At 40.1% G+C, this 12,044-nt stretch overlaps 1 protein-coding gene across 1 annotated transcript in view; it reads left to right on the top strand.

Moving 5' to 3' along the window:
- The window catches only part of FARSB (phenylalanyl-tRNA synthetase subunit beta), a 73,943-nt gene that overhangs the window by 38,221 nt on the left and 23,678 nt on the right, over nucleotides 1–12,044 (top strand). Inside the window, 1 exon segment of the mRNA NM_001105021.2 lies at nucleotides 10,017–10,172. Within this exon segment, the coding sequence (NP_001098491.1) occupies nucleotides 10,017–10,172 (156 nt within the window).

Here is a 12,044-nt window from a genome sequence, read left to right as displayed (position 1 = left end):
TGAGTCAGTGATGCCATCCAACCAGTCTCATTCTCTCTCGCCTCTTACCAGCTGCTTAACTTTAGACAATTTAATTCTTCAGTGCCTCAGTTTCCTTATCTGTACAGTGAGAACAACAATAGAACTTTTTTCATGAGATTTGTTGTAAAAGTTAAGCCACATAGAAAGTTGCAGCCACATAATAAGCACTGTTTAGTGTGTGCTCTGTCAGGGTATTAGCAGTCCCTAACTCCAGTACTCTTGCCTGGAAAATCCCATGGATGGAGGAGCCTGGTAGGCTGAAGTCCATGGGGTTGCTAAGAGTCGGACACGACTGGGCGACTTCACTTTCATGCATTGGAGGAGGAAACGGCAACCCACTCCAGTGTTCTTGCCTGGAGAATCCCAGGGACGGGGGAGCCTGGTGGGCTGCTGTCTGTGGGGTCGCAGAGAGTCAGACACGACTGAAGCGACTTAGCAGCAGCAGCAGCAGCAGCAAGGCCAGATACCTAGTATCTTGAGGTCTCTGGAAATTTTGAGAATGAATTAAAAATTGGCCAGTCATTAAAGGGTTAATATCACCTAGTGCTAAGAAAAGTGGGACTCATTTTTATCCTAACTTTTGACTTAATTGGTTTTTCTTCTATTATGCACAATTTTTTTTTTACGGAAAAGAAAACCCAAACATACTATGGGAATTTACTTAAGAAGGTTGTTTTTTGAGCAATTTATCACCCACTTCTTTTCAATGAATTAGGGGTGTTTTTACCATCTCTCAAACCAGGAATCCTCTCTTTTGGATTTACATTAGCCATTTTCTCCTAAATAATGAAACAATTTTGAAGGAAAAAATCTAGATCATCAAAGGTGAAATGATAGAGCAGTCTTCCAGTTAACTGTAAAAACGTCCCAGATTTTCACTGGTGAGGGCAGTACTCAAACTATTGGTTGAAAAAGGGTGAAGGTGTGTGGGAAGAGTGGTCAAGACATTCTCGTTGGTTGTACTGCTGCTGCCGCTAAGTCGCCTCAGTCATGTCTGACCCTGTGCAACCCCATAGAAGGCAGCCCATCAGGCTTCCCTGTCCCTGGGATTCTCCAGGCAAGAACACTGGAGTGGGTTGCCATTTCCTTCTCCAATGCATGAAAGCGAAAAGTGATAGTGAAGTCGCTCAGTCGTGTCTGACCCTTCGCGACCCCATGGACTGCAGCCCACCAGGCTCCTCCGTCCATGGGAGTCTCCAGGCAAGAGTCCTGGAGTGGGGTGCCACTGCCTTCTCTGCTAGAATGTATTTTTAAAGTTCCTTTTCTTCGCCAGGGACCTGCTTGGAATGAGAGAAAGGTTGCCAGCCTTGAGACAGACCAGTGAACAGTTTTTACAGGTGGTGTTACGAGGGAGTATGTAAGACACCCTGATCACACAGAGAAGGGAGTGACAACTGCCACTAATTGTTTTTGTGACGTTAGGGAAAACCCAGCACTCTCAGCGTCCCTTCAGTTTTGTGTAGCCAAGCATATCTTCCAAGATGGAAATGGAAAGGGAATCTGTACTGGATTCAGTATGACTCCCGAAAATTCTGTCTGACCTGCATTCCTGTAAGAGTGGATGAAAGTCCCTCAGCCCCTATTTGACCTCATCAGACAGTTTCGTATGCTACTGTGGACTTTTTCACTGGTCATGACATGGGGCTGGCAGCCTGCCCAGTGAGAGACTTGGGTACCCTCCTCTAGTGTGAGGGTTTCAACTCTGAGTCAGACACACTCCTGTTCTTTGAGGCTGAGCTGGTCACTGTGTTTGTTGAATCATAAGATCTGAAATTGCTGCAACATTTAAAAAAAAATTAGTCCTGACTCGAGGGACTAAGCTGATATATCCTTTTTATTGGGCAGAGTGATGTGTGTCTCTGAAACGAGAAGTTAAACGCAGGCTCTGCTGTGGGGTAAATTTTCAACTTTATTATAACAACGAAGTCCAGTAGAGGCTGAACTGAAGCCATCAGATCAGACTGCCGTATGACCAACTGGTCTTTTTCAGTTGTTACATTTGTCTTTTCAGTGTGGAAGAGAAACTGCAAACAAAATAGTAAAAGATTACTTCAGAGGAGCAGTTGTGGAGTGGGATTGCTAACCTTTGCGGCCACAAATGCAAATATATTTTGCCAAGTCCCACACTCTGGCTTTTTACTTAGTGCAGATTGAATTCTGCCTGTCACGGTTTATTCCACAGTGGTCCTTGAAGCTGCCAGGATGCCTCGAAGCTCACAATAATGGCAGGAGAACAAGCATCATAGGGTTGAGTCTAGGTTTAAAAGGAATGATAGAAGGAAGACTTAGTTTGGCTTTGTAGAGCAACTATATAGGGTGATTTACATTTGGCATGGTATGGACTTCCCTGGTGGTCCAGTGGCTAAGACTCCATGCCCCCAATGCAGGGGGCCTGGGTTTGATCCCTAGTCGGGGAACTAGATCCCATGTGCTGCAACTAAAGCGTTCATATTGCTGCACCTAAGACCTGGCACAGCCAAATCAATAAATACATTAAAATATTTTTTAAAGGGAACATTTATATTTAAATAAATACATTTAGCGTAATGCAATCATCCAGCTGTCTGTTGACATATATTGGTGATAATCATATTGTGTCTTAAAGAATTTTTGCTGTGTGCTTAGTCACTCAGTCTTGCCCAAATCTTTGTGATCCCATGGACTGTAGCCCGCAAGGCTCCTCTGTCCATGGGGATTTTCCAGGCAGGAATACTGGAGTGGATAGCCTTGCCCTCCTCCAGGGGATCTTCCCAACCCAGGTATCGAAGCCAGGTCTCCCGTACTGTAGACATATTCTTTACTGTCTGAGCCACTAGGGAAGAATTTGGGTTTCTAATATTTATTCTAGTAGGAGAAATGGGTTAAAGGCCCTTGACCTGAGGAAGGGTCCAGTTACCTCACTGGCCTCAGCAAGGACACTTGCTCCAAACCTTCACTTCTTGCTCAGACCATTCCTGCAGAGCATTGCTTCAGTTGTGGTAGGGCTGCATTTCTTCTGCCCTGCCAGATCGCTGCTTCAATAGTTCCTAAACCTTCTCATTCTCCCTGCAGCTTTTCTAAATCAGAGAATGCTCTACTTCTTACCCTGCTTAGTTTGGATGTGGAAATCCAGAATTTTGTTTTTAAACTTTGGAAGGTAATTTTTTTTTTATCTTTAACATATTTAAGCTTCTTGTCTGTGCTGCTCCCTGCACCACCATGGCTCCTGGAACATAGCTGATTCACTGTTCTTCTGTGATTTGGTTCGTTCCTTCTGTTTGCTGTTGGTTTGCACCTTTTATGTATCTGTTCTATATTGTAACCTACTAAAATAAAGGGGCCCAATCTTTGTAGTTTTTTATATAATTCTTTGCTTAATAAAAAGCTCAATGAAAGCATTTTCATTATGAGCTTGTAAAATACTTCAGCTCTGAGAAATTTCCATTAATTCTGCAGCCATTGAATATTAGGAGATTATCTAGCGTCCACATGTGGAATGTGGCTCTCTGAAGAGAGCTTATGTCATCAGTCTGGATTAATTTAATTTACTACTTTATATTTTTGGCATGTAGAATTTCCAATTAATAATTCAAAAAGTATGGGTGTAGGGAACATTGACCTTAACAATATTTGAAGTAGCATCATTCACATGTGTGATGGCATCTTAACTGTGTAAATAACATCATTTTTAATATAGAAAGTTATTTTAGTACATTTGGCTCAACATAGTTAAGATCTTCTAACATGACTATAATGTGCTCTGTCATGCGTTGAATATTGTATTTTTTTAATAGATAAAAATCCATTCCAGGTTCATGTTAACAAAATAAAAGCCAACCCACAAGGATGTAGCTTTTTCCTTCATGCATTGAGAAGGTCATAGTTTTTTTCCTCACATTTGTTTCTTGGCCTTCAGCATTATTTGAAAAAGATAAGTCTCTACTTCAGTGCTGTAATATAGAAGTGCTTTAAGGAAAATTGTTCTTAGGTTTTATTATGTTTGTTTTTAAAATTGAAAATGTATTTGTAATATCTTTAAGAACTTTCCCAAATACATATTTTTAAGAGTAATTCTATTTTCACATTAAAAAATAAAACCACATATCCACCTTTTCCCAAATCCTACTCCTTTAATTAGTTGCCAGACATTCTATGCATATTTAACTGTGTGTTTTACCTTTCTGTATGTAGCCGCAGATCCAGGTACTTTTTAGTGTTCATACAAATAGAATTATGCTTTTTCTGCCTTGTTCTGTACTTTTGCCCTTTGAATGCATTCTGTCTACCTCATTGCTTATTGTTGTGTGTGTGTGTGTGTTTTCTTTATTTTTTGACTTCGGCATGTGGGATCTTAATTCTCCGACCAGAGATTGAACTCGTGCCCCCCCTGCATTAGAAGGTGGAGTCTTAACCACTGGACCAATAGGGAAGTCCCCCCCGACCCCCGCCCGCCCCGCCACCTCATTCTTTTTAATTGTTGCATAGCATTCCATTGTGTGGATATACTGTAATTTACTCAGTAAATTTACTCAGACTATTTACTCAGACTATTATGATGACTTTAGATTGTTACCAGGGTTTTGCTAAAATACATCTATTGTAATGAGCACCCTAGTACCCTTATACAAATGCATATTTTTTGAAGTTGGTCAGTCCATAGGTTTGCGCATTAAATGTTTGCTACCTTGTCAAATTCTCTACTACAAAGGATTTTTTTTAAACACAAATTTGCAGTCCTATCAAAAGTGCTTAAAAGTTCCTGTTCTTCCACATTAGATCTAATTTTTAACGGTGTATGTCTTAACGAGATTCTTGTAGCTTTTGTGAATCATTGGGCCTACTCTGAATTTCTTCTGAAGGTAAGTAAAATTTGCAATATAAGCTATCACCTCATGGGTACCACCAATATTAAAGAAATTTGTTGGATGGAATAAACTAAAGATGAGGATGATTTGTTTTATGTTCTGAGCTTGGCCAGACAGTTATACCCAAGCTCAGTATCAGCCACCAGTTGTCCTGGGAGCTTTGTTGGTTTCCCAGTAGGCTTTCTCCTAGTATCTTCACTTGGGCTTCTCTGTGAATGTGAGAAGAGAGATGGAAAGATTGACCTGGAGACTCTGTCCTTTTCCATTCTGTGCCATTTATGATAACCTAACACCCCTAATTTGTTTTTAATCATTCATCCTTTGGTGAAAGAGAGTCTACACTAAGCAGAAGCCTGTTCTAAAAATTTGAATTGAATGCAATAGTCACTTACTAAGGGACTTTGTGTATCACTTTTTCCCCTTTTTTCTTCCTTTATAAAATCATTTGGCGTGTTCTTGCAGCTTCCAGAGTTGTAGCAGCTACCCCTCCTCTTGGTGGTTTAGATCAGCCTCTCCAGGCAGTACTTTGAAGTCTGTGAAAGACACTGGTAATTTAGGCTGACATACTTGGCAGGCCCATTTAAAAAGCAGAATTGTTTGATGGCATGACACAAGAGGTCTGTTAACTGAGTTATAAAGAACTGAGCATTTCCAACAAACCCTAGTTTTGGCATGAAATTTAAATAGTTCTTATTTTGTGGCATGCAATCAGTGAACTTCCTGTGATGTAATATTGTCCCTCAGTGCAAAATCCTAGGAAGTGGAAATTTTACTAAACCTAGCAGTTTCTCCAAGACATTTCTGGGTGGAAGTGAGTATGTGGTTATTTTCCCTTTCAATTCAGTCCAGCTAATTCAGAGGAAGTATTTTAGCAGGATGTGATGAAGCAGGTCTAGAAGGACTGGTAGCATTTGGAAGAGATGTGAAAAAATAGCCCATCAGTGGTGGGGGCTGCGAGAGGGCACCTTTTCAATGCATTTAATCTAGTTCTTATGGTGGGTTTAGTATAAAGCCCTGAAATCAATGGCCTTTCTTAAAAATACTGTGACATTGAATTAAAAAATAAACAGCTTATTACTGTATATGTGTATGCTGCAAACATCCTGAAACCTTTCTTGACTGGAGTATAATTTTTTTTTAAGTCCTGTATTTTTATCCTAATTTCATTATTCTCATCATCAAAATCAATGTTTTTTAAAAAATTCTAAGTCTTTAAACCAGATGTTGTTTCTCTTATCAGAAAGGCAAGTTTTACATAATGTGGAGATCAGGACAGAAGTATTCCAAGGCAAAGGTTACCAAAATAGAGCTTCCAGTTTGTGTTACTAAGCTCTCTGAATGGTGGCATTACCGTGGGGCTCTTCTCTCACAGCAAGAATGGGGCTGCAGCATCGTTTGAATACGTATCTGTGTGTTAAAGTGGAAGCATGTGACACCAACAAATGGGTACCACATGGTGGAGATACCCAGGAGCAAGTCCGTAATATGAAAGGGATAAATTAGTTCTGTTTCATTGCATTTTTTTCTCTCCAAGGGGAAGTGGGAAGAGGGGGAGTGTGAGGAGAGAGGGAGGGAGAAGAAGAGAGGTGGAGAGGAGAGAGTGTGTCTGTGTGTCTGTGTTCCTACAGAGCAATCAGTTCCCTCATTGTAATTAATGCATGTGGTTGATTAGTGAGGTTTGATGCCTGCCTGGGTGTAATATTAATTTTTATTCTGAAGCCTTCGATTATAGCTTTTAGATAGCAAATATCTTTATCCATGCACGTGGAAGTGATAGAGAATGATGCTGGCACAGTACTGACTCTCCAACATCAGCTGGCTCTATAGAATGTGGCTACTATCTGGTCCTGGCCTTGTTTAATTCTATATATGCTTTGCTTTCTTTCCAAGCTTTATTCATTTATTTGGAAAATAATCCTTGAGCATTTAGTCTGTGCAGGCCCTATGCTGGCTCTGACCGCTACCCTCTAGGGATACCTAGAGTAGAGTGCTTTGAACATAGTGGGTGCTAAGAAATGTTGCATGGCAGGGACAGTTATTTCTCTATGTATGTTCAGTCCAAAGTTTAACTTAGAATATAATTTCCATGAGTTACGACACTGATGATGGCTAGAAACTTTAGTTAACTCACTTTCAAAAACAATGTTTCAGTTGCTTAACTAAAAGTCTTAAACGTGAAAACTTTTGAAAATAAAAGCATCTGTTTAACATATCAAAAATATTTCAAGAATGCACATCTTTGACTATACTAAGTATATTCATGCATAAGTTTGTGCTTATACTTTCTTTATCTTCATCTGAATCCTTTGGAGATTTCTTCTAAATCCTTTAGAGATTAAGAGATTTCTGCTGAATCGTGGAGAGGGTATGGGTTTTAAAGTTAGGCAGTCCTGGTCCAGTCCTGGTTTTGTAACTTATTAGCTGTGTAATTAATTACAGTTAGCTCCAGGCAGTTAGCTTGACTTTGGGCAAAACCTTTCTGAGCTTTCGTTTCTCCATCTTAGTTTCCCTGTCCATTTTATGGTACAATAAAACCCTAGCTAACACGATTGTCTTGAGAATTAAGATGACAGATAGGCTGATGGCTGCTAAGTCCTGGCACATAGTAGATAATTCGTTCATGTTAGTTTTCCTTTTCTTTTACCATTTATGGACTCATTTTTACATTACTTTAATAGTAAAACACAATGTATTAAAATACTCATTTGTTTACTTGGATGTCTGGAAGGCAAAAGACATTGTATATTTTGTGCGAATTGTGGCTATGAAAATAAGTGTGTGGAAGAAATTTTGCTCAATACATGCCAATATGAAGCAGCTTTTTATTTTCAGTTGGTTCCCCCAGATAGACATTAATTTGTTCTTTTTCTAATTTGAAAGGTAAAATGAAGCCAATGTTCGTTGTTTGTATAGAGCAGCAGTCTCCTCCAGAATTTATTAAAGGGCCATGAGTGTGGTTATCTGTTAGAAAGTTAAATGACCTCCAGTGAATTTGAGTCTGTCTTTGTATGCTATGCATTTCTTTATTAATAAATTAGTTAAAATTTTTTTAATCATCACTACAGATACAAAACAGTTCTATCACGCCCCTAGACCCACAAGTTGTCCCACTGTGGTCATATTTCCAACCCCACCCCCGCATCTAACCCTGGTGACTAGCCTTGAGTGAGTGCATGCTAAGTCACTTCACTCATGTCCAACTCTTTGCGACCCTATGGATTGTAGCCCTCCAGGTTCCTCCGTCCATGGGATACTCCAGGCATGAATACTGGAGTGGGTTGCCATGCCCTCCTCTAGGGGATCTTCCTGACCCAGGGATCGAACCCGCATCTCTTAAATCTTCTGCATTGGCAGGCAGATTCTTTACCGCTCGTGCCACCTGGGAAGCCCTGTCTGTTGCCTTGGTTTTCCCTTTTCTAGCAGGTCACATAAATGGACTTACATTGTCCACTTACATTGCCGTATAAAACTGGCTTCTTTTCATTCATCTTAGTACCCTTGAGATACAGCTAAGTTATCAAGACTACCTTATTGCTGAGTAGTATTCCATTGTATGGATGAACCAGTTTGTTATCTAGTCATTTGCATTTTTGCAATTCTTTTAAAAAATATTACGTTTGTGGGACTTCCCTTGTGGTCTAGTGGCTAAGATTCCACACTCCAGTGCAGGGGGCCCAGGTTCAATTCATCCCTGGTTAGTGAACTAGATCTCACATGCTGTAACTAAGACCTGGCAAATCCAAATAAAAAATTTTAAAAATATCACATTTCTTAAGTTTGTTCTGATTTTCAAAGTAGAAAAAATATATTAATCAAGGAAGGTTTGAAATAGATAAACTTAAAAAAAATTAATCCTACCCAAACACTACGTCTGTTAACATTCAGGTACATTTCTTTACATACTTTTCCTGTGAATGGAATTTTTTGGCTTGTGGTTACATTCACGTAGTTGTATCCTTCATAAATTGATGTTTTTTTCATACTTTTAATTGTGATGTGTAAATATGACATAGATAGTTTAAAAAGATTATAAAGCAGACACTGGTTTAACCATCCAAGTTAAGAGATGGAATGTTGCCAGTGTCCTAAGCTGCGCGTAAGACCCATCTCTATCGTATCACCTTCCTTTACCTGGAACAGTCACTGTCCTGACTTTGATGACAGTCACTTCCCCGGTAGCTCAGTCAGTAAAGAATCTGCCTGCAGCACAAGAGACCCAGTTCCACCCCTGGGTCGCGAAGATCCCCTGGAGAAGGAAATGGCATCCTTATCCTTGCCTGGAAAATCCCATAAACAGAGGAGTCTGGTGGGCTGCAGTCCACGGGGTCACAAATAGTTGGGCAGGACTGAGTAACACTTTCACTCCCTTATTTGCTTCATAGTTTTCCAACCTGTGCATACTCTTTAGACAGTATGATTTGGCTTTGTTTCTTTTTGAACTTCGTAGCCTCCTTTTTTTGTTTCATTTACCATTAAAAGTATTTGCTCTAGCTCTACTATAATGAATCTTCGTAAAGCTGCTTTTTGGAGAAGGAAACAGCAACCCACTCCAGTATTCTTGTCTGGAAAATCCCATGACAGAGGAGCTTGGCGGGCTGCAGTCTGTGGGGTCACAAAGAGTTGGACACAACTGAGTGACTAACACTTTCACTTTCAAAGATGCCTTTTAGCTGCATAGTATTCTAATGAGTGATTGTGGTGTAACTCTGTGTAGCCATTTCCTAGTTTGGGTTGTTTCTAATTTTCACTGTTGGAACTAATGCTCTATGTAGAAGTAATAGCTTTCTGTATGAATCCTTTTTTTGTATTTAAGATTATTTCTTTCGGATACTTTTCTGCCTTAAAGAGTTTGAAGTTTTAAGGCTCTGAAAAATGTTGCTAAATCCTTTACCAGTTCATACCACAGTGAAGCCTATTGTTCCTGGGCCAGCCTTGAGGGTTTTCCATACCTCCCCCGAGTAAAAACAATTCAGGGAACTTGATGGTTGAAAAATCATCTTCTCTTTCTGAGGTTGGTTGTTTCTCCATTTGTTTACTAATCGGTGTCCTTTTTTGTTGATTTTGCCCGAGTTTGTGTTGGGGTAAATCAGCTTCTTAGGTAACGATCAGCGTATCCTTGTGACCATTTCTTTTATTTTTTTATTTTTTCAGATGTGGGTGCAAGAAACTACAGGCATCTCTGTGCTGTTTATTACAACAAGAATCCTGGGTTTGAGATAATCCATGGGCTTCTGGATAGAATCATGCAGCTGCTTGACGTGCCTCCTGGTGAAAAGAAGGGAGGATATGCAATCAAAGCATCAGAAGGTGAGACAGATCCATTGAGTCTAGAGTCAGCGATGCTGTAATGAGGAGCCCAAGCCCTATTTGTGATAAAACTTTTTGGCTCGATGGCGGAGAGGGGGGACTACAGGGAAGTAGGAGATAGAGCTTTGTGTCAATTCGGTCCAGTTCAGTCGTTCAATTGTGTCTGACTCTTTGCAACCCCATGGACTACAACATGCCAGGCTTCCCTATCCATCACCAAGCCCATGTCCATTGAGTTGGTAATGCCATCCAACCATCTCATCCTCTGTTGTCTCCTTCTCCTCTTGCCTTCAGTCTTTCCCCGCATCAGGGTCTTTGCTAATGAGTCAGCTCTTCTCATCAGGTGGCCAAAGTATTGGAGCTTCAGGATCAGTCCTTCCAATGAATATTCAGGACTGATTTCCTTTAGGATTCAATGGTTGGATTTCCTTGCAGTCCAAGGGACTCTCAAGAGTCTTCTCCAGCTCCACAGTTCAAAAGCATCAGTGCTTTGGTGCTCAGCTTTCTTTATGGTCCAACTCTCACATCTATACATGACTACTGGAAAAACTGTAGCTTTGACTGGACAGACTCTTGTTGGCAAAGTAATGTCTCTGCTTTTTAATATGCTGTCTAGGTTGATCATAGCTTTTCTTCCAAGAAGCAAGCATCTTTTATTTCCATGGCTGCAACTGCCATCTGCAGTGATTTTGGAGTCCAAGAAAATAAGTCTGTCACTGCTTCCATTGTTTCTCCATCTACTTGCCATGAAGTGATAGGATTGGATGCCACGATCTTAGTCTTTCGAATGTTGAGTTTTAAGCCTACTTTTTCACTGTCCTCTTTCAGTTTCATCAAGAGGCTCTTTAGTTCCTTAAATCAATTAATTGTCCATATTTTCTAGAAAAACCTTTTTTCCCTCCAACAATTTGAGAAAATGCTTTTCAGAGCTCTTCCAGCACCACACAGTACACTTCTGTTCCAGCTGAGTGCTGGTAGCCTCTAGTTACTGCACTGTCAAACCATGGCCAGCTGGAAACAGAGAGAACCTCAACTCATGACTTATGCTTACAGTCGCCTATGTGAAGCCTTTAAGAAAAGGGAGAAAGAGTTGAAGTTAGGCTAGCTAAATGGTATATAGACTCCTAACATGCTAGTTTCTTGTCTGAGGAATTCTGAAATTTTTGCTTTTCATATCCCTATATCTTGAATCAGTATATTTTGTTAGACAGGAGATCCAGAAAAGCTTGCAAGAAACGTTTTACCACTTTATTTCCACTGTTTACCTGACAATTTTATAACTCTGTTTGTCATTTTGAATTTCTGTTGGAAAATTCACTTTTTCTTGGTGTTATTTAGCAGTACTTATAGTGGTCTGAGATTTGCGGGGACATATTTTTGTTTTCCCCTTAAATTTATTTTTCTTAGTCCTCAAAGATAGTTTTTTTACTGTTTATTTATTTATGTTTAATTTGGAAGCTTATTTGAAAATGCAGTAGCCCTAAATATATGAGCCTTTTTAAAGTTGAAGATTTGTGGAGTTACATAAATTTTTTTAATAAAATTGAAAGATTACATATTTCAGGGAGTTACAGCTTTCTGCCACACCTCTCATTAACAGTCATCCGGTGAAGATACGTATTACGCTTATAGAATTTTAAAGTGTTGGAACTGGGTCTTGGAGTTCATCACGTCCAGTTCCTTAGTTGGACAAGTGCAGGAGCCAAGGACAGGCAGGTTAAGTGAGTTGTGCTGGGTCACACACGTAGAACCCAGGGCTCCTGCCTCCCAGTGTTCTGTCCACAGGGCCAGGTTGCCTACCTTTTTAGTGGCTTTCCGTACTCCTTCACCAACTGACGCTTCTAGAATTCTGCTTTAAGGTCTGGTCATCCA

Source organism: Bos taurus, chromosome 2 (assembly GCF_002263795.3).
Source record: "Bos taurus isolate L1 Dominette 01449 registration number 42190680 breed Hereford chromosome 2, ARS-UCD2.0, whole genome shotgun sequence".
Classification (NCBI taxonomy): domain Eukaryota; kingdom Metazoa; phylum Chordata; class Mammalia; order Artiodactyla; family Bovidae; genus Bos; species Bos taurus.
This window is presented reverse-complemented; position numbering and strand designations above follow the sequence as displayed.